General features: G+C 45.2%; 1 protein-coding gene across 5 annotated transcripts; it reads left to right on the top strand.

Moving 5' to 3' along the window:
- On the top strand, nucleotides 1-21724 carry far1 (fatty acyl CoA reductase 1). Of its 5 annotated transcripts, none has more exons than XM_076076196.1 (13): nucleotides 1-142; nucleotides 6171-6287; nucleotides 6695-6811; nucleotides 7455-7630; nucleotides 10940-11119; nucleotides 12761-12938; nucleotides 14253-14297; nucleotides 14748-14875; nucleotides 14985-15052; nucleotides 17443-17614; nucleotides 19285-19414; nucleotides 20539-20666; nucleotides 21423-21724. In XM_076076196.1, the coding sequence occupies exons 2-13, from the start codon at nucleotides 6216-6218 to the stop codon at nucleotides 21580-21582; spliced, it is 1554 nt and encodes a 517-aa protein (XP_075932311.1). In that variant the 5' UTR covers nucleotides 1-142; nucleotides 6171-6215; the 3' UTR covers nucleotides 21583-21724. The 5 variants fall into 5 exon arrangements, with proteins under 5 accessions (XP_075932311.1, XP_075932281.1, XP_075932304.1 ...); XM_076076166.1 differs by lacking the exon at nucleotides 17443-17614 and adding an exon at nucleotides 16639-16810; XM_076076189.1 differs by lacking the exons at nucleotides 1-142; nucleotides 17443-17614 and adding exons at nucleotides 294-440; nucleotides 16639-16810.
- The last annotated feature ends 617 nt before the right edge of the window (nucleotides 21725-22341 follow it).

Below are 22341 nucleotides of genomic sequence, written 5' to 3'. Positions count from 1 at the left end.
GCGGTACATTTATCCGCCCAGGCTGCGGGCTTCCTGCTGCGTCTCCACTCTTGTCGGTTACGGCTGGAACGTTACACGCTGCTGCTCCGCCACGCAACAGACTGCCAAGTTCAGGAACCGGGGAAACATCGACATTTGTTGGGTACGTATACCCTTCACATTACGTCCACGAGCCGTATGTTCCTCGTAGTCAAGCGGGGCGCTCAATACTGGTTTGCAAAGCGCTAACTGTGGCGTGTCTGGCTGCTGCTCAACGTGTGACATCGCGTAGGAAGAGATGCAGCAGGACGAGGGAGGGGTGGCTGAACACTACCGTAGTGTTAGTCGGAGACATACGCAGATACCGCAGGGCTAGCTGAGCGGCCTCTCGCCTACTTCACCGTTACTCTCGGGCTGTCACAGCCGAAGACTCGCCGTGGTTTCCCCCGTGCAAATGGACGGTGAGCGGTAACGATGGGAGGCGGCTGTGCGTAATGAGAATCGCGGGATCCGGATCCTCCACGTAGCCCGTAGGAGTCCGCGCTCAGTCCGCCTCTCCTGCTCCATGTTGTCTCCGGTAACACTCCTCTGTTTGGCCCGGATGCCTCGCGGTACCGTCGTTAAGACCAGCGATGTCTCCTAATGCACGAATGTGTCGTTTGGCGGGTGAAGGGGAATGGAGCCCTCCTCAGGTTTAAGATGCCCACCTTCTAGTAAAGTGTTGAACGTTTGCTGTTGTTTCCAAAGACATGTCTGATTCACCTATGAACAGACTTTTGGAGGCAGTTTGTGTCTCTGGTAGTTAAAGCATCACAAGCACATGCAGGTCCACACATTAAAGACCAGCTGAGTCCGTCTGGCCCTGGAGAGTGGAGACGGGCCCACTTTCTAAAGTGAGCACCTCTTCCTGCTGCTGACATCCATCATGTGTTGTGTGGGGGGGATGTGACCTGAAATAGAAGTCTATACAAACCTCTTTAAGGGTGTTGTGGTGTGGGTGTTTCTTACTGGAAGGAGCAGCTTGCTGCAGATGATGCACCTTGATGTCCTTGTTGCTGGAGCATACGTCCATCACCAGGGCCTCAACACATCTCACCTGCTGAGTGACTCTCTCTCCTGTAGGGGTTGGATGACCCGGGTAGAATAGATGAAAACTAGGCTGTGATTCGTTTAGTTTGTGTGTGTGAGTGAGTGAATGCCTCTGTGACTAACTTTAAATCTATAATGTTTTTTTCCTTCGCCTGGCAGTGGGTTTTCACATTAGTCGTAAAGTCAGGCCCTGTCCACACTACTCCGTTTCTCCTTGGATGCAGATTTGTCAAATAGAAACGATCTCCGTCCACACGGGAGTTTCAGCATCATTCTCGAGTTGATCTGCGTCCACACGGCAGCCGTCGAAGGCGGACAGCACGTGACCATTAACTACACTGGGCATGCGAGTGACGGTGTAAACAGGAAGTGGATTGCTTGCTTAGTTAAAAAAAAAAAAAATACGACAGAGTAATAAAGTAGTCTTTAATAATGAAATGTTGTATTTGATACTTAAGATCTTCCTCTAAAATCTCCCTCTATAAACTCAAACAGACAGTTCGTGGAAAGTTTTAGAAGTTTTATTTTTCAGACGTAGTTACAGCGCTGCGGGTCTCTCGCTCTCTCTCTCTCTCACCACATTTACTTTAACATCAACACTTACACATAAACATTTACTAGATTATGGGTCCATCAATGTGGTCAACACACGTCTCTCACTCTATTCTGCTCTTGCTTCGTGCAGGAAAGCTTAGCAGATCGCTAACAGTAGATCCGTGAAATAAAGACCATGGAATCCATAGAAGAGTTTCAAGACTTCAGTGTGAATCTTTCTTATTTGTAAAACTGTGGAAGCACAATATGAAATATGGCTTTACAAACTGTCCCTATACACATTACACGAATACAAAACAACAATCCATGATATAGCCAGCATGTAACATGTCCGCCTAGCTAGCTTCTAAGCTAATTTTAACATTACCACCAATGGAGAAATGCTAACCGCGATTAGCATTTAATACAACACAAATGTTATACTAAACACGCGAATAGAATATATCTACGTACATCTTTTCATGCTTCATAAAGACATACTTACAGACTAAGGTCTCTCAAGGCTACCAAACGGAAGAAGTAAAACGTTAGAGCAGCGTGTCTTGTCATTAGAATCTAAAAACAACGAGCTGCTCCATAGGGCTGATGACGGTCACGCCGCTCGCTAATCACTCCAATAACAGCTGCTTCCTCCACAGAAATGCAGACTTTTACTGCTAGATGATGTTGCTGCTAGCACAACAGCTAGCAGCTGTTGTGCTAGCAGCAACATCATGTAGCTGTTGTGCTAGCAGCAACGCTTGCAATTAGCTATCCATGTAGAAATGAATCGCTGGTAGCCCAGTTTGTTTTCTTCCGGGTACGGGTCACGTGATAGTGAGTGTGACGAATCAGGGACGGAGACGTCATGGTTGCCAAGAACCAATCCAGTAGCGAACACGGGTGTGGGCGTAATTTTTTCTAAGCACATCCGTATCCGACCGTCCACACGCAAACGCAACCCCGGAGTTCTCAAACACCTCCAACCTCGGCGGAGTTTTCAGATTCCTCCGTTTAGGGTGCTCCAAAACTCCGGCGTAGTGTGGCTGCTCAGTGTAAACGTAGCAAATACGGAGTAAAAACGGAGTAATGTGGACAGGGCCTAAGTCTTAAAGTTTCTTCTGAAAACTATTTGAGCTTTTGTTCGTGTGCAGACCCAAGAAGGCTTGTGTGAAGCTATGAATAAGGGCTTGTGTCCCTGGGACAGAGGCCCACACTGTAGTCCTATTGTCACCAACTGCCCTCATTGTCCTCTCTTTAAGATGTAGACCCTGGTCTTCTCTTGTGTGAGTCCATTCAGAAGCAGCCTTCAGTCAGAACATCCTGTCCGTATGGTCGAGGTGAGGCTTACAGGTGGAGCAGGCTCGGATGCAGCTGCCTGTACGTCTGCCTGAGCAGGTGACTACAGAGCGTAGCACACTGAGTTCTGCTGATGTCCACTCTCACTCACGTTTCCTATTTTCAGTGCATGTATGATATGCTGGGAACAATCACTCTGTGTGAAAGCCGAAATCACTGACACTGTTGAACCTCTTGTTTGTGCTGAATTAGTATTCCGACTGGAGCTCGTAAGGCATGTGTGATTTCAACAGGCTGTCGGTTAAGCTCTGCACACCAGCCTGCAAGTTGGTCAGAAATGGGAACTGAGAAATGTCTTTACTTTTTTATGAATGAAGGCTGAAATGTGACCTGATCCCTGCATCCAACCACATACTTTTTGAGTCAACGCCCAGTAAACACGCCACATGCACTAGTGAGGTGTCATGGTTTTAGTTCTAAAAATGGAATGTTGATTGAAATGAGATTTTAATTTAAACCGTCAAAGTTAAAAGCAGGATCTGCGATTCTCCCAGTTTTTTCTCCTCCCCGCCCCGCGCTGTGTCCGTCTGAAGAAGAGAAAAAGCTCTTGAAAGACGACCGGAAGCTTGCAGCTGAGACACTGAGCCACTGCCGGAGTCTGAGAGGATAGAGAAACAAACGGGGTACAGCCAGGGCCAGAAGTATTTGGACTGTGACAAACTGCTTCACATACCTGCAAACTTGTCGCTGAAATTCGCCGTTTTGAATCAAAATATGTCACCACGTGAAGGTCCGTAGAGTTTTTATTTTTTGGGGGGGGGGTCAACTGGCCAGCCAGTGTTTCTCAGATTGGAGTGAGACGAGGAGAAAAGGTTAGGTCGTGATCTTCACAACCTGTTTATAATGGAAAGCTAGTCAGCTTGATATCACGTTAGCTAACGTTAGTGATGAACACAACACGAGAGCTTCTCAAGGCAAAGGAATGGAATATTCTTCAATGGCCAAGTCACTCACATGATCTCAACCCCAGTGAGCAGCTTTTCACTTACTGAAGGTAAAACTGAGGGCAGAAAGACCCACAAACAGCAGCAGCTGAAGGAGGCTGCAGTGAAAGGTCTGGCAAAGCATCTCAAGGGAGGAAACTCGGTGTTTGGTGATGTCTATGGTGCCAGACTTCAGGCAATCATTGACTGCAAAGGATTTTCCTCAAAGTATTAAAAATAATGATTATATTCACAATTATGTTAGTTTGTCCAATTACCTTTGAGCCTCTGAACATGTGATGACTGTGTAGAAATGGCTGTAAACGTGTATTGTGATATTTTAGTTTTATCCATTGAATTAAAGCTGAAAGTCTTCACTTCAAACACATGTTGACTGATTAGTTTCAAATCCATTAGAGTTGTGTAAAGAGGCAAAATTAGAGAAATTGTGTCACAGTCCAAATACTTCTGGCCCTGACTGTCGACAACGACCGAGTCGGTGAACGAAAAACTAGAGTTTGTAGGCTGCAGAAGATGGAGACTGCAGCCGCGCTCAGCAAGCTGTTTGATTTCAGCCACGGTGCATCTCCACCAATCACCACGTGTCCCCATCACTCCAACTATCAGCATGTGGAATGGTGCGTTCAGGTGTGCCTCGTGAAGTTCCCTCCTGCCATCTAGTGGATCCTTTTTTTCCCAGCTGACTGGTGAAATAAGTTATTGTTTTATTAAATTAATTATTTATATTTGATCATATAGATGTATATTAAGAAAACAGGCTTCATACCATGTAACGTCTCTCTTTAAAGACAAAGGTTTGAGACAGTAAATGTAAATGAGAATTGTCCGGCATGAAACCGATGATCTGACGTTAACCAATCAGGGCTCCCTGGTCTAACAATGGCAGAGCCTTCAGTGCTGAAAAACAAGTTTGAATGGAATCCTCCTCTCATAATAAAAGTCGAATGGAACGTTGGATTTAGAGAATCGTGACCCAGACTAGTGGTGTGCTTTAAAGTCTGACTGTATGCAAAGCTGAGTAACTGGTTCAGCTGTAGCTCTACGAGCAGCTGCTGCTGCAGGTCTCCCAGTAGAGCAGCAGGCTCTCCATGTGACTGAGGTTAGCTCTGTGAAGTCTGCAGACACCACTGGATTGTTGTCATGCTTTCACAATGAAAACCAAACATGGCTGTAGCTTTATCCACCTTTTGATGCAGTTTAACCTCGGTCATCCACATCTACAGTATTAAGTGCTGCTTTGAGAGGAGTCCTGTCAACTGTGGACACCAACTACTGACTCGCTCTGTAACTGGTGGTGTGTAGCAGCAGAGCACTCAGGAGTTATCGGCTCCTCCTCACAGAAGTTACATATTCCTGTATCTCAAACATTGTTGTACATGTCATTCAGCCATGCAGGAGACAACAGACCATGAATAGATGGTTCTTATCGTTATATTGTATTGGCCATGTTGAGGCGGGTTTTATCACTTCAAATGACTGCAGTTTGTTGTTCGGAGCCACAATGAGAGTTTCCAGTGAACCGTTGGTTGACTGTGCTGTAACAGCGCGGTGAAGAGGTTGGCATTGGATGTGTTAAAGCAGCATACTTGTGTTTGTTTGAACAGCACACTTGATTTCCATAGTGTGGCTAAGTGTTCTAGAGCCTCTGGTCACATGATGGCTGATAACAAAAACTGCCCTCAGTTAATGATTAGATGAGTTATCAGCTTAAAACCAACACAATGTGACTGATAAGGCCCAATACATAGTGTGATATAGGCCTACCTAGTGTTAGAAAGGGGATTAGTCGATATACCGAAAATGAATCTGCAACAGTTCTCGCAATCATTTGCTTCTCTTTTTTTATCAAAAACACCAAATATTCATTGGTTTGTAAAACAGAATAAGTGTTGGCTTAATTGATAAAGTGTTCGTTGCAGCCCTTCTGTGGACATGTGAGCAAACGGCACCACAACTGTTACCAGATTCTATTCCAACGCTCCTGGAAGTTTGTGACGTCGCTTTTTTAATTTTTGTTTTACTTTTCATGAAATCTGTGATGTAAAAGTTAAAAAGCCTGTGATCGTGGCGGCCGGCATCGCACAGGAAAAGACTACAAGTAAAAGTGTTTGACTTCCTGATTTCACTCCCAGTCATTTTCGATTCCCACCCTCGGCCTCCACTTGGGAAACCCCCCCCCCCCCCCCCCCCTCATGAAACGAGTTCAGGCATGACGTTGGTCTCACAGTTGTAACCCTCCCTTTTGTTTTTCTTATTTCTGTGCAGGTGGAGTGGTGTTAAAGCAGCTCACTGAACAGGACAACCGTCATCATGGTGAACATCCCAGAATACTATGCTGGGAAAACTGTGCTGATCACTGGAGCAACCGGCTTCATGGGCAAGGTACAGTAGTAGTTGAATAGGCAAGTAGCCAATAGGACATGACTGAACCATGGAGGTGAGCTTCTCAACTAGATGAGGGGATCAGATGAGAGAGAGGCGAGCTCTACCGCTCTGCTTTATCAGAGTGACTGAAGGGTTTCATCAGTCCACATTACACAGGAAGTATCTAAACGTGTAGAGTTCAGGTCTGCTGCTTCTCTTCTTTTCACACCAGGAAGTGAAGCAGGAAGCATGTGACACTTTTACTATGTGCCGAGTAGTGGGTATTATGTTGTGAAGGCATGTGTAAGAACAGTCTTAGTTCAACAGCAGATGCATAAATACCTTCTTGTTGAACGACAGCCGTTGTTTGTACTCCATGTGTTTGATGCAACACGTTGGTACATCCTCCTTCCTCGTGGTTCAAGGTGCTGCTGGAGAAGCTGCTGAGGTCCTGCCCAGGAGTCAAAGGTGTCTATGTGATGGTGAGGTCAAAAGCTGGTCAGAGCCCTGCGGCCCGCATCGCTGACATGATCAACTGCAAGGTGAGAAGTGAGCTAAGAGATGTGTGTGGAGGAGGTGAAGGAGAAGCCTGATGCAGCAGCGCTGTGTGAGCTTAAAACGTAGCTTAGTTTGAGCAGCATGTGCTAACAACAGGCTGAACCACACCGTTAAGATGCCACTTAAACTCATTTATGACTCTGACACGCACACTCAGTGTTTGCTCTCTGCCTTCTTTGATTTGATGAGTGCACTAATGTGATTCATAATCTGTAAGAGTTCCATCGGCATGTCTGTTAAGTCACCATCTATTGCTGAATGAGGTCCCATGATGGAGGGTTAGCTGATGGCCCGGTGATGAAAGCCCTTACATCTGCAGCACAACTTCTCACCATAGGAGTGACTTTAGATGCCACTTCTAACAGTTCACATGTGTGTTAGTGTTGACTTAACGTTGGACGCTTCCGAACAGCTGAGGCAGCAGCCTGCTGTAGTTCGGCTCTAGATAGGAGATGTGTAGAGGTGAAAAGTAAGCCGTTCTGCCACGACTGCCCATTCCAGCAGTTGGTGTGGGAGTAGAAGCTGTTCTTGTATGGAAACGCATTCCACTGCACACTGAATTACAGTTCTATGAATGCACCTACAGTTTAGTATGGACTGTAACTTGGCCATCATTTCCCCACTCAGCTGTTTGAAAGATTGCAAGACGAGCAGCCCGACTTTGCGGAGAAGATCGTAGCGGTGGCCAGTGACCTGACGAAGCCGGAGCTGGATCTGAGTAAAGAGGACCAGAGCATCCTGGCTGACAACGTCAACATCATCTTCCACTGCGCCGCCACCATCCGCTTCAACGAGCCACTCAAGTGAGTGGTCTGTTTGTTTTGATTGGTTCTTCATCTCTGGAGGGCCTTGTTGGTAACATGTGCAGTGCATTGTGTTTCTCTCTCTAGTGGCACCTTGTAAGTTAACCATGTTTATCAGTGCGTTTCTTCCGCATCTTGTATGGTGGTGTTGTGTCGGTCAAATGAGTGACGATCAGGCAGGAGAATGTGTTTGTTTGACGTAGCAAATGGGGCTCGACACCTGAGACTCCTCCCTTTTCTGCAGGACGTTGGCTAATCGTTTGTTCTGCTCATCCAAAGACACTCTACTCACAACCTCAGGGAGACGGTAGATTGTCTTTGGAGTAAGACCTCTGTATTATCATTGGGAGTTAGATTTTATGCCATCTGTTGTCATTTTGATGTCCCTGGGGTAAGAAGCACGTATCTGTACACAGGATGGTTCTTGGGGAGCGCCTTGGTAGTCGAATGGCCATAGAATCAAGGCAAGGCAAGTTTATTTGTATCGCACATTTCAACAACAAGGTAATTCAAAGTGCTTCACATAAAACCATTAAAAGCATCACAACATAAGGCAAAAGAAAAGGAGATTTAAAAACAATTGAGAACATTCATTGAAACATTAATAACAGTCATTAAAACACTAAAACGCAGTGTACGAAATAAAATGCAGGAAATTGATTAATATATTAATTGAATGTGGTTCAATTAAAGGCAGCAAACAGAAAAGTCTTCAGTCTTGATGTAAAGGAGCTGAGGGTCTCAGCAGACCTGCAGCTTTCTGGACTTTGTTCCAGATATGTGGAGCAGAAACACTGAACGCTGCTTCTCCATGTTTAGTTGTGACTCTGGGAACAGGAAGTAGACCGGTCCCAGACGACCTAAGGGGTCGGGATGGTTCATAAGGTAGCAGCAGATCAGAGATGTGTTTTGGTCCTAAACTATTCCGTGGACATTGTGGGTTCAATTCTGGCCTTTGGACCTTTTTGTTGCTTGTTCAATTCAACTTTATTTATATAATCTACTATCACAAATACACTGCGTGCACAGTTATTAGGAAAGTTATATTTTTGAGGATTAATTTTATTATTGAACTACAGTCAATCTAAAATGTTAATAAACCTCAAACCTGAATATTTAAGAAAGTAAAAGTGAGGTTTTGGCTTTCTTAGGAGAATATCTATGTCTGCACAATTATTGGGCAACTATTAGTGTGCACAATTATTGGGCAACTAACTGAAAAACCAAAATTTCCCAATCTCACTTGTCTGTCTGTCTATCTCTACCTCACCCTCTTCCTCCCTTTCACTGCTTTCTGTCGGATAATAACTCGTATAATATCTCGTTTGTTTGTATCAGAAATGTAAAACTGACTATTGGTGGTTTTAAGTGGCGTTGCATGCTAGTTCATGAGTCATAGCATGGGTTGCCCAATTGGGTGTGACCACAGCTTTAGTACAGGCGTGATGGTACCTGACTGGTACTAGACTTTGGGTTTTTGTGATTGTGAATCAATTTCACCTGCTTTGGTGCAAATGGAAGTGACAACAGGAGAGGAAACGGCAAGACAACCCCCAAAAAGGGGTTTGTTTTCTCTCCTTCCTGGCTGGTTTTTCTCTAGTTTAGCATGTTGCTAGTGCCCATGTCACTACTGGTAGCATGAGGTAGAGCGAGGAGGGATCTCTGAGGAGCCATGAGCGAGGACGCACGAGAACAGACTTCCAGGAAGTGTTTTTACAGCCGACACGCCCCCTCATTGTTCATCAGTTATGTGATTGGATGCTGATCTGACTGGCTGACTGACTGATATTGCTGCTTTATATTTGATTCGTTTTCTGATTCAACATCTGGTTTAAATAAATGTTCATTGTAGTCTGAACAACAAAATGACCACAAACAACTTTCTACATTTATTAGAAAGATTTGTGTTTTCATGATCTGATGTTTCCCTCAATAACTTTATTATGAATACATTTAAAGTGAGAGAGCTTTTTACATCATTTATCATTTCATTCAGTCACGTGAGGCGGATCATTCCTGAGTGTTCGATGAGTTTTATCATTTAAGTTTAACCTGAAAAAATGGAGCCGAATAAATTAATTGCAGTGTTCAAAAGAAACCATAATCATATTCTGGGTTAATTAATGACGTCAATCACAATTTAAAACGTACAGACGCAAATAAATCATAAATAAGACGATCACATTCCGTCTGTAGCGCTTATAAACAGAACACGGTTTGTTAAAGAGGTAACAGGCTACACTCAGGAAACACCTCTACTCTGGCAGTGACGATAAATGTGTGTCTTTGTTAGTTATAGTGACTGATTCCAGCAACTCGCCACTCTGCTGGGTGCGGGAGAAGATCGCGTTCTTTACTCTCTTCAATAAGAGATGCCAGGCGCTTTCACTTTTGGGTGAGGTTCCTGTTTTAATTAGGTTTACAGATAATTATACGATAAGATGGAACTTATCTTCCCAATTCCCCTCTGGTGTGTCTTGCGTGCAGTAAAAACCGTGTGATCTCCCCGTCACCCATGCATCATTAGCGGTCTGTTGCACCTGTGCCCCATATACCAATTACCTGCCCCACTAATCCACACTGCCACCCGTGGTCCACCTGAGGTAGGCTCCCAATATATACAGATATAATACACAGACATAACTACATTAGTTATTAGTAGCTATCATCAGTACAGGGATCATGTAAACAGACACAAACTTCTCAAAAGTCTCTCCAGATGTTAAAGCCGACTGACCGCTGATCCAGCTGTGATTAGAGCCGCCGTCATCGGAAACGGACGTCGCTTCACGTGACGCTTCAGAGGAAAGGAAGTCTCTTTTCTCTTAAAACAGATTTCCTTGTTTCCTCTCTCCTTGCATGGTTTCCTTGGAAAAGACGCAAGTTAGGGAAACGGGGATGCAATTAAGAGACTTGGGGTGTACCCTATGAATGGGTGAATGATGACATGTAGTGTTAAAGTGCTTTGAAGAGAAATACAAGAACAGTCCATTTAGCATCAGTTTGGATGATTGGTGCAGTCCTCTGTCTGAGTGCTCGACAGTACAGCAGAGACACGGAGCAGGAAACCTGAATATTATTTAATATCAATTTTGAATTAGAAGTTAAGATTCTAGTAGCTTTTTATAGGAGTAGCCCATTAGACGACAGTGTCATCGTCCATCGTGATGTTTCACTGTGACCCTAGTCTTCATTCCCCCAATGCTAATAACACATGACTGGGACTTGTACTCACTTAGTTTGGTCCATCTATTTCATCCACTGACTGACTATACGTCAAACTTTACTGTCTTCCTTTCCTCCTCCCAGAGATGCAATGCAGCTGAATGTCCTGGCCACCCAGAAGATGCTGGCACTGGCCCACCGGATGAAGCACCTGGAGGTCTTCCTTCACATCTCCACAGCCTATGCCAACTGTGACCGAGAGCTCATTGAGGAAATGGTATACCCTCCCCCCGTAGACTACCGCAGACTCATCGATTCTCTGGAGTAAGTGGATCTGGACCGTTTCCAATGAACGGTGGTGGTTTGGATGGCCTTGTGTTATGAGCAGATGTGTGGAGGCTCTTTTGTTCTCAATAGTATACCGTAGCATGGGATTATGGTTGAGGGTTCAACGTTTGGCCTCAGCTCATGTCTTGAGCTCGCATTGGCTGTAACTTCCTGACAGGTCAGACATTGGGCCTGCTGGGTGGATCCATCTGTGAGGCATCACACCGTTCCCACACAGCAGAGCCAGTGTGTCTCTGATCTGGGGCTTCTGTTGTCTGCGAGTAGACAATCCGGGCTAAAGTGGTGTAGTGTGGACTAAGCCAGCCGTCTCAGAGGACACCAGAACATGCAGCATAGTTTTTTGTTCCGTCCATCCCGTTTAGATGTTGTGAAAAACGCACATGGTGGTCGAAAAACACAGATTCTTAATTTCTTCAGATTACAGCCGTGGCCAAAAGTTTTGAATGACAAGTATTGGTTTCACAAAGTTTGCTGCTTCAGTGTTTTTAGATATTTTTGTCTGATGTTACTATGGTTACTGAAGTATAATTACAAGCATTTCATAAGTGTCAAAGGCTTTTATTGACAATTACATTACGTTTATGCAAAGAGTCAATATTTGCAGTGTTGGGAGAAGTTGCTCTCGGAGGATGTTTGGTACCTTTCTTTATTCATGGCTGTGTTCTGAGGCTACATTGTGAGTGAGCCCACTCCCTTGGCTGAGAAGCAACCCCACACGTGATGAATGGTCTCAGGGTGCTTTACTGTTGGCATGACACAGGACCGATGGTAGCGCTCACCTTTTCTTCTCCGGACAAGCTTTTTTCCGGATGCCCCAAACAATCGGAAAGGAGATTCATCAGAGAAAATGACTTGACCCCTCAGCAGTCCTATCCCTGTACCTTCTGCAGAACGTCAGTCTGTCCCTGATGTTGTTCCTGGAGAGAAGTGGCTTCTCTGCTCCTCTTCTTGACACCAGGCCATCCTCCAAAAGTCTTCGTCTCACTGTGCGTGCAGATGCACTCACACCTGCCTGCTGCCATTCCTGAGCAAGCTCTGCACCGGTGGTGCCCCGATCCCGCAGCTGAATCAGCTTCAGGAGACGTCCTGGAGTTAGCTGGACTTGCTGGGCGCCCTGAAGCCTTCTTCACAACAACTGAACCTCTCTCCTTGAAGTTCTTGATGATCTGACAAATGGTTGATTTAGGTGCAATCTTACTAGCAATTCATCTGATCACTCTTCATAATGTTTTGGAGTTGTCGTCATAAAAACTGAAGCAGCAGACTTTGTGACAACGAATACTTGTGTCATTCTCAACTTTTGGCCACGGGTGTAGTAGATGAATAAAAAGCAAGTAGGAAAGTATTTTTTAAGATTGTCAGTGATTCACTGAGTGTCATTTTACATTTTTATAATTCAATATTTGAATGAAGAGAGGTAATTCATATCGGTTCATCTCATTTCATCAGAACACGTAGGTCTGGGCTACAGGAAAGAGCACTTTACATGCTGGCTGTATCCGGTGCTGTGTTGGTCATACGATAGACACATTTGCATTGCTTTGTATTGGTACTGTCAGTGGTTAAATAAATGTAGCAAATATAAGACTCATCTTATTTCTGTTTCTTGTGCTCCAGCTGGATGGATGACGAGCTGGTGTCTGCTCTGACTCCCAAGCTGATCGGGAAGCGTCCCAACACCTACACCTACACCAAAGCCTTGGCGGAGTATCTGGTGCAGCAGGAGGCCGGAGACCTCAACGTAGCCATTGTCAGACCTTCCATAGTTGGAGCCAGCTGGAAAGAGCCCTTCCCAGTGAGTGGCTCCTGAACGCAGGATTAATGTTGGATGCTGTTTTAAAATGCACCAAGAAACAGCAAAGCATACTGCAGAAATCATGTCTGTTTTTGAATATGTGCCAGTTTTTTTTGTTTAATGCATTGAAGTGTTGGAGGCAGAAATATACGTTCTTAGAAAAAGATAATTTAAAAGCCAAGTGCCACATCGTTCCAGAGCTGCTGCCTTTAGAGCGCAGAGCATGAAGCTGATTGTCATGCACCCTTTCACACCGAGGGCTCAACCAGGCTTGATTTTGTGTTTAGGGTTAACCGACTCGTGTTGAGAGGTGGGTCACAACTGGGTTGATTTCCACGTGAACGGCTCCACACGCACACACTCGCATGTCTCTGTAGCGCAAACAAACGGTGCGACGGCAGCAGGAATGTTTTCAGCTACATTGAGGTGAACATCGTGGATATGTGGCAACACGTTGAGATGCGGGAGCTCCTGGTCCTCCGTGTGAGGAAGACATTAAGTGGCAGATGAGTGGGACGGTGAGGGACATCGTAGTGTATGCAACACAACTGCTGCTGAATGAGAGGGACAGCCATACACAGAGACACAAACACGCCGTGCAACCTGAACACCTCACAGTACAGCCAGCTGTGTGCACATCTGTTCTCCAAGCATGTTCACACATTCTCCATTTTTACCTTTTTAAACTTATTTCATTTTCCAAAGACACTTGCAAAAAGATAACTGTCACCTGTCCTATCTGCTGCTAAGTTACTAATAGAAATGTTATTCCTTTATCAGAACATGGCAAACTACTTGGAATATGAACCCAGGGATTGGGAGGAATTAGTGAGCAGGGAGATCGTAAAGTGGAGGAAGTCATTGTTTCCAGAGATCACGAAACGGACGTGTAGCGAAGTTCCAACAGAACCCTGTCTGTGAAAGCACAGAGGTGTACGGGCAGTCGAGCAGTGAATGAATGAGGAATGTAGCGGAGCGAAGCTCTGCACACCTTTGCTGCTGTGGAAAGCAGAAGACGGTTGTTTTTCTGGTTTAGGAATGTTTCTCACACTCTGAATATCGGACAGCCACAGCTCTCCGACAGGATCACTCATTAAAGCGTGTGAATATATGAGTTCTGTATGTTCTACTAGAGTAACCAGGCTAAAGCTCACATATTAAACCTATTACCATATGGACATTTGAGTAATTATAACCAGCAAATGTTTGAACTATGAACAATGTCAGTTTATCAAGAAAAGGTCCAAATGTATCAATGAATGGGCTAATGGTGTCGGTGCTAACGCTCTGCTCTGTCCTCTTCCTCTCTTTCAGGGTTGGATTGATAACTTCAATGGCCCCAGTGGAATATTCATAGCAGTGAGTACAGGCGGGAGCTGGTCAGATGCTCGGTGGACAGTGCTAAAGCCCGTCTGGTGTCAGTCTTACTGAGCCAGATGCCGACCCATGTCACCGACTGCAGCTTCGGCTGTTTAAACTACAGACTCGCCGCTTCGGCTGTTTAAACTACAGACTCGCCGCTTGCTCCTTCAACACCGTTCCAAACAGCTGAGATGCTTTGAGCTTTCTGATAAAACTGGGTGGACATTGGACATCCCTGTGATTTCATGTGTCAAAGTTCTTCAGATGGAAGGAGGCGGGTCAGTTTGTGACAGGAAGCACTCTACAGAGAAGTGAATGAGGAGCCACTCTCAGTCTTGAAGTTGGGATCTGTGCGACTAGACTCTATAGATATTGGTCATCAGCCTGTTTTGTGTCTGAACTGAAACTTTCTGCTTGCATTACTGACGTGTCTTTGACCTCCTCTAGGCCGGTAAGGGGATCCTGCGTACCATGAGAGCGTCTAATGATGCTGTGGCTGACCTGGTGCCTGTGGACGTGGTCATCAACGCCACGCTGGCTGCAGCTTGGTACTCTGGATCACAGACACTCAACAGGTAGAGACGCATCAATTCATCACGTCTTCTCACATGCATCTTCTGGTCAAGTTGTATTGATGAGGGGTGTGTGTGTGTGTGTGTGTGTCCCTTTCCCTCCATACTACAGGTCTAAAAACATCCTGGTGTACAACTGCACAACCGGAGGGATCAACCCGTTTCGCTGGGGGGAAGTCGGTATGATGCCTCTTATCTAACCTAAGCACAGCCTCTGTAAAGACAACGGCGGCTGTATGTTTAACTCTGACTGTAATCTGATCCACTGCCTGCCACACCCAAACCAAGAGCTTGGTTCACCTGTTCCTCCTAGATCCTGCTTTGTGGCTGGATCTTTGTGGAGTAAAGACACACATTGTTGCTCACATTGCTAGTGATTATGGACATGTAACCAATCGCCACATAGAGTGATATGGACTCCTGAACTCAAACAAATCCGTAATGTAGACCTCCCGGTTTGATTTACACCGTTAAGCTTCGCAGTGAAACATGTGGCTCTTACTGTAACTGCAACATGACCGTGTGCCCTAAAAGTTTAATTTGGAAGCACTGTGGTGCAACCATAAATCACCTTGTTACAACTCGTGAACAGGTTTATCCAAACCATTCAAGCTTGTTATCCTCTGACATGATTACAGAAGAAAGAGTCTGAGATTAATGTTGGATTCAGGATGGAAACACATTTAGTTGAAAGGATAAATGGCTTTAAAGTTGTTTGTGATACAGTTTTCCTCCAACTTGTGTTGTGCAGCTCTGTTTGTATGAGACGTTGTTGGCTTAAGGGGTTGGACAGAATAACATGAACACCTTTACAGACCGATACAATACATGAGGGCTGGATGATATGGCCCCAATCTTCTAGCATGATGTAGGTCATTTCATATGCCGATAGCAATATATATGGGAAAAGCTATTTTCTAATGCATAAGAAAGGTATTAAGTATTTTCCCATTTGATTAAGAACTTTAGTGGAAAACGAAAAAATGAATGTATCAGCTACACTGACTTTACATGATGCACACAAACTGAGTAATCAGACCAAGACAATCGTTAGATTTAACTACACTGAGGTTTCCCCACAGTCCTGATCATTTCAGGTTGTCTGAAGGATTTGAGTCAGTCTGTGCTTTTTAGCATCAATTTATCTCGATGTATGATTCATCATGATATGATTGAAAGACTATAAATTCTCATAGTGATTCATGGCCAGCCTTACAATGAGTCTCGCATACTATTAGTGATGGGCTACAGTTCCTTCTGGACCTTTTTAGCTGACAGAAGCATTCTCACCACAAGGTCCATGTTAGTAGCCGTTGTCTCATGTCCCCGTCCTCTACAGCAGGCTGGTTGTTGACCACAGCTCAGTACTTCACAAAACATCAGGAAAGGAACTTGAATGTGTGGCTAAGTGGAGAGCAGGGCCGTCCTTCAATCGGAGGATCGGCGGTTCGATCCCCGGCTCGCATGTCGACGTGTCCTTGAGCAAGACACTTAACACCAGAACTTGCTCCCGTAGCTGTGCCTACGGTGTAGAAATGTGATAGACTCTGAATGTTGGAGAAACAGTTTTGCCAGATAATGAATGTCTTTGTGGAGCCGATGGGAACATCAGAACTCTGTAGACGGGTTGAGCAGCTAGGTCTGGATTGGATTGTGGACTAGATTTAAAGATTTGCTTTGCCAGCAGCTTTCAGTCAAGCATACACAGCCAAAATGTTTTGAACTGTTGATTAATGACTTGTGTTAAACAACCTTCTGTGTTTTAGAGTACCATGTAATATCCACGTTCAAGAGGAACCCCCTTGAGCAGGCCTTCCGTCGGCCCAATGTTAATCTCACAACCAATCACCTAATCAATCAGTACTGGATTGCCGTGAGCCACAAGGCTCCGGCCTTCCTCTATGATCTGTACCTCAGGCTGATTGGACGAGAGCCCAGGTAACCTCATCATCGCCGACTCTGACACGCCGCACCTCTGCTGTCTTAACGCCACCCCCCCCCCCCCCCCCCCCCCCTCTCACACACGTGCACACACATCTCTGCTGCTTTAGTCCTGTCACTTCTCTTTTACTGTAGTAGGCTAACGTTGTAGCTGCCGTGCTAATGTCTTACATGATGCTTGTGTGCAGTTTTGTTGGGAGAAGAATGTATAACCCAGCTGCTCTCCTGATCATACAGGGTTACTGATGGGTTCTGCACTCTTTACATCTTGCTACCTGCAATGTTCGTATTCTCGGTTGGGTTTCCAAAATGTCAGCACTGAGGTCGTCTCAGTCCGACCGCTGAATGGACAAAGGTGGACTTCAGTCTGAAGACGCTTTGGGAACCCAACCCAGGTGTTGGCCCTTTGAAAGATCCTTTGCTAGCTGCTTAGTTGTCAGTTATGTGAGCTGGATCTGTCACCTTTTTTAATCCAATGAAAGCCCTTCAGATCTGGTCCCACTGTTGTAACGACCAGCAGTTTACACAGGCCCTGCATCTGGCCTAGTGTCAGTCAGAGGAGCATTGTGCTTCATCTCGTCCTCTCTGTGTCCTCCTTGTTCTGTCATATGTGTATCTCTCTCCTACAGAGTACTGTATAAACATGACCTTCAAGACCAATCCCTTAGAGCAGGCCTTCAGAAGGCCCAATGTCAATCTGCGCTCCAACCCCTTTACTAATCAGTACTGGACCGCTGTCAGCCACACGCTGCCGGCTCTGCTCTATGACGGCTATCTCAGGCTGACGGGCCGCAAGCCCCGGTAAGGTTGCAACTGCCCCCCTCCCCTGCCAGTCAGCCCCCACATTTCCCACAACCCCCCCTCCCCTACTGTGTGTCTTTCACCGACTGGTTATGTGGGATCAGGGAGGGGTCCAAGCAGAAGAAGCAAAATGTTTGCAGTGTCTTTTTCTTAGTGAAGACCCTAAGTCCTCTATGGGAGCATGTTTCATTTAAAGAAGACTTGCCTTTTTGTGAACATGACATCCATTATTGCCACCCCCGCCCACCCCCACACACACACACTTCTCACCCAATCATGGAAAATCCCAAGGCACCATGGGACATCTTGGTCATTTAAAACGTTGTGTCCAGTCGGAGACGGATCATGTCCCACTGAATACAACCCCGCTGCATGTTAATTGATTAGTGTCCACATATGTGTTCTCTCTTGACTGCAAGCCAGAGGTATTTCAACATGTCATGCAGTGCCAAGCAGCCCGTTCTCAGCCTTCCTTGCTTTGTTTGGCTGTCTGAAATGAGTTTGGCTCACACTGGGTGTGCTTTGATTTGATTGGGTATGTCAGTAACTCATCTCTGCCTCTGTGCTGATCAACATGCATGTCTGTCACGTCCTCGGAAGCATTCACAGGAGGAATCTGAGTCCTCTCGATCTGCTCAATCGGTCTAAATGTTCCAAATGATAGAACAGGCCTGTCATTGGATCAAGGCCTTCGTATTCAAAATACTGTGAAATGTTTCTGGAGAGCTTTTTAGTAAAAGTTACCAGAGAAGTGCCGTTTGAAGACTCGGAGAGCCTCCTATGATCTTCGCAGTAATGAGCTCTGCTTTTCCATTCTCACCCTGATTTCCTCAACACTGGTTACTGAATGTCTGTGATCAACATTGAATCTGAACTAACACACTAATGAAGTATATTAACTGGATGCACTGTGTGAACAGGTGGGGCAACATTGTTGATGTAGGAAGTCTGTAAATACTGAATGTGTGTGACCTAAATTGAGTTGTCTGTCCTCCTGGTCTTCACACAGGCTGCATCCAGTTAGTCTTCAGCTGAGTCGTACCAGTCACTGTCCTCAGAGGACCATTCACAGACCGGACCACTTGCAGTGCTTTGACAACGTCTCAACAAACCTCTTGACTATTTGGGAAATGCGTAAAGTGAATGTCATCTTGACTTTTCGGTGGATAGTTAAATGAACTAACCAAAAAGACAGTGATTGAAGTTGAAGAGGTGAACAAACACAAAGCACTGTACAGCTCACAAGGTCTGCTGCATTCATTACAATTATTAGAATCAAAATCTGCCTAATCCAAGGCTTTGGGAATTGGGAGTCCACAGCATACACTGTCAAACATGTAGTGATCTAGTAGAACCCATTCATGCACATCTCTGACAGTGTTCCATGATCAGTTTTGAGACTAAATTAGAGCTCACGTTGTATAACAGCTGATACAAAGGCTCCTTTGTGTTCCTCTAACTGTGGAGTCAACTTCTGCCTCTGCTCTCTCCTCCAACACCATGTGGCCCTGTCCTGCTCTTCATTCATGACTCCTCCTCTCTCTGCATCCTCTTCTGTCTGTCTCTACACAACCATCATCTTTCATCCGTTCCAATGTTCTCTCATCTTCCTCACCTCATTGCTGCTTTCCTTCCCTTTCCCTGTTGCTTTCCCCGCTCATGTGTCATAGGATGATGAAGACGATCACACGCCTCCACAAAGCCATGATGGTGCTGGAGTATTTCACCAGTCACTCCTGGGTGTGGAACAATGACAACGTGGCCATGCTGATTGGCCAGATGAGCCCAGAGGATAAGAAGGTAGGAGAAAGCGCTGTGGATCCTCAGACGGGTTGACGGCTGTGTGTCTGATAGCAGGCTGGCTACAATGGAGTGACTCATTCTTTTCCTGCTGATGTCAGTGAAGAGATGTTTTCAGACTGAAAGGGACTTTCACTGTATGTCCTGTACACATTGGAGCCGTTGTTCCAACACTATGACATTCATATCTGATGACAAAACACTGTGGATTGTATAAGCAAGTCTAGAACAGTGTTTGAAGGTTCTCTTCTTGAATATTGAATTCTGTAGTGCCTGTCTCAGAACCGATCAGTCGGTGATCATTGGTCGGGGATCGTTGGTGGTTGGTGATCTGGTTTTCTCCCCCCCTCGCTGTGGGTTGAATTAGGCCAAAGCCAGCTGGAGCGGCCGGCTCCTGGCTGTGAAAACATTCTTTCTCATTCTCTTATTGGATAAGTGCTTATGCAAACATCCATTAAAGCATTTCAAATTGTGAATTTCTTTTTTACTACTAAAATTCCTCATTTACTCAAAAATGAAGTTCTAAAAATTGTCAGTTTGTTGATGTGGAGCAGTTGTATTGTCTGATCCAGACACATCTACATGGCCTCCATGTTAAATGTGTTTAGACTGCTGGTTCTATAGAGGGCAGTGTGCTCTCTGTGACATCATGGTGGACCCCAGAGGATGGGGTGAATATCTCTAGATTATCAACATTGTGTCTGTGAGCTGTTATGCTAACATTAGCAATTAGCTCAAAGCTTTGAGCCGTGCATGCATTTGTTGACTTGTTACCTGCATTTTCATCTTTGAAGTTCTAAGTTTATTTTTTAGATTAATATGTATTTGTAGTGTTTTCTTATATTTACTGTTCTTTGAAAAAGATTTAATGGATAGTAAAATATTTCATCTATTTCATATTTATTAAAAACTCATCCATCAATGCATATTTACTTTTAACATTTTCTTCTTTTTTTTTGCATTTTCTTTTTCACTTTGTCAAATATCTATTGTTGCCTGCCAGAATAATCCATTACATCTCAGATAAAACATGCCGTTGTTGAAGACTGCACATCTTGTCAATCACGGAGAAGTTGTCGTTCAAAAGTTCACCGAGAATGTTTGTTGTGTTTTTGTTTCGGTAGGTGTTTAACTTTGATGTGCGTCAGCTGCACTGGGCCGAGTACATGGAAAGTTACTGCATGGGCACCAAGAAATATGTCCTCAACGAAGAGCTGTCTGGCCTGCCTGCTGCACGCAAACACCTCAACAAGTAAGAGGGGAATCAAATCTGCCACACACGGACTCGGGAGGAAATACTCCGAAGTCCTACTTCCATGAACCACTCACGTCTTTGACATCTGTCAGGAATATGAGCTCTTCCTTCAGATTACCACTCTGAGTGGATCGTACAGTCGGAGTGGCAGTAATCCGCTCAGCTCACGTCAATAATCAGCATGCAGAAACTTTCAGGGAATTAAAAGGAGAGGGCATGAATTTAAAAAAGGGATATGTCTAACATTCAATTTATTAGTATAGCCCAATATCAGAAATCACACATTTGCCTCAGAGCTTTACACTCTGTAGAACGTCCTCTGTCCCAGGAGCCTCACATCTGAAAAGGAAAAAGTCCTAAAATACATTTTTATCAGGGGAGAAAAAGGAAGAAACCTCTGGGAGAGCAACAGAGGAGGATCCCTCTCCAGCATGGACAGAAGTAGATGCCAGATGTACAAAATGAACATAACGGTTACAACATAGTCCAAGCATATGATAGAAATGATCCATATTAGAGTAGTAATAGCTGTAGTAGCACCAATAATAGCAGAATGATAATGATGAATACTACTAACAGCAGCAGCAGTGGCTATAGTAATGATGATGATGATGAAAGCAGTGATGCGTCTGTAAAAGGATGTGAGCTGTGTGTTGAGACACAGACTCACTCTTCATACCTTCACCCTTGCAAACCTAAAGTTGGAGTCCTGTGAAGTGGAGGTTTAGTCTCGGTTGTGTTTGTGTTTCCCAGGCTGAGGAACATACGCTACACCTTCAACACCGTCCTGGTGGTGCTCATCTGGCGCGTCTTCATTGCCCGATCCCAGATGGCCAGAAACATCTGGTATTTCGTGGTGAGCCTCTGCTTCAAGTTCCTCTCCTACTTCAGAGCCTCCTCCACCATGAGATAATGGTCCTGGACAGGGCGGCGGGTGGCGAGGCAAAGGGGCGAAGACGTGAAGAGACACTGGCTGAGGATGATGAGAGGGTCTCATGCTGTTTGCCTCAAAGAGTTAGTGGAACACAGACGCAGCTACTGGACGAGTCCACAGCGCTCCGACTGTTTCATATCTGGGATCTATCTCACCTGATCTCCAGCATGTCAGAAAACACCACGGGGTTGGATCTGTGTCAGTGTACAGTGTACTAGTTAAAGACGCAGGAGCACACACCCTCACTGCTGCAATCGTTAAGCTCTCCATCTCGCCCGCCTGCCACACACAGCTATGCATTGCTCTGCTGCACTAATCCACTGTTGGTTTTGAGTCATTCCAGCCTTCTTCTGTATCTGTCATCTTTGATTGAAGAATAATACTTTGACTGCTGTGTAAGTGATGTTTCTCTGCCGTCTCCTGAAAACATAACTCCATGATTTACCTTTTTCTCCCTTCATGTTTGGTCTTTGCTTCTAGTAAAGCCGATTGAATTGTTTTCAAAACCTCTTATAAAAGTAATTCTACGCTGGGTTTTCACCCGGCAGCAGCGCTTGAAGCTGCTCTCAGCTTGTGGGGGACTGGAGCTGCTTTTGCACATTTCTTTGGAGGCAGTTGAAGGATGGTTCTGTACTGACGGGTAGCAGGCTAGCCTCTGTCACCCTTAAGACCAGAGCCATTCCACCACGTTAGCTTGGTGCAACGTGCCCCACCAAGAGTCGTCATTGGCTGACTCCT

Source organism: Anarhichas minor, unplaced genomic scaffold (genome assembly GCF_050575085.1).
Source record: "Anarhichas minor isolate MPS153535 unplaced genomic scaffold, ASM5057508v1 ptg000005l, whole genome shotgun sequence".
In the NCBI taxonomy this organism is placed as follows: domain Eukaryota; kingdom Metazoa; phylum Chordata; class Actinopteri; order Perciformes; family Anarhichadidae; genus Anarhichas; species Anarhichas minor.
Note: the sequence above shows the minus strand (reverse complement) of the source record. Positions and strands in the feature narration are given on the sequence as shown.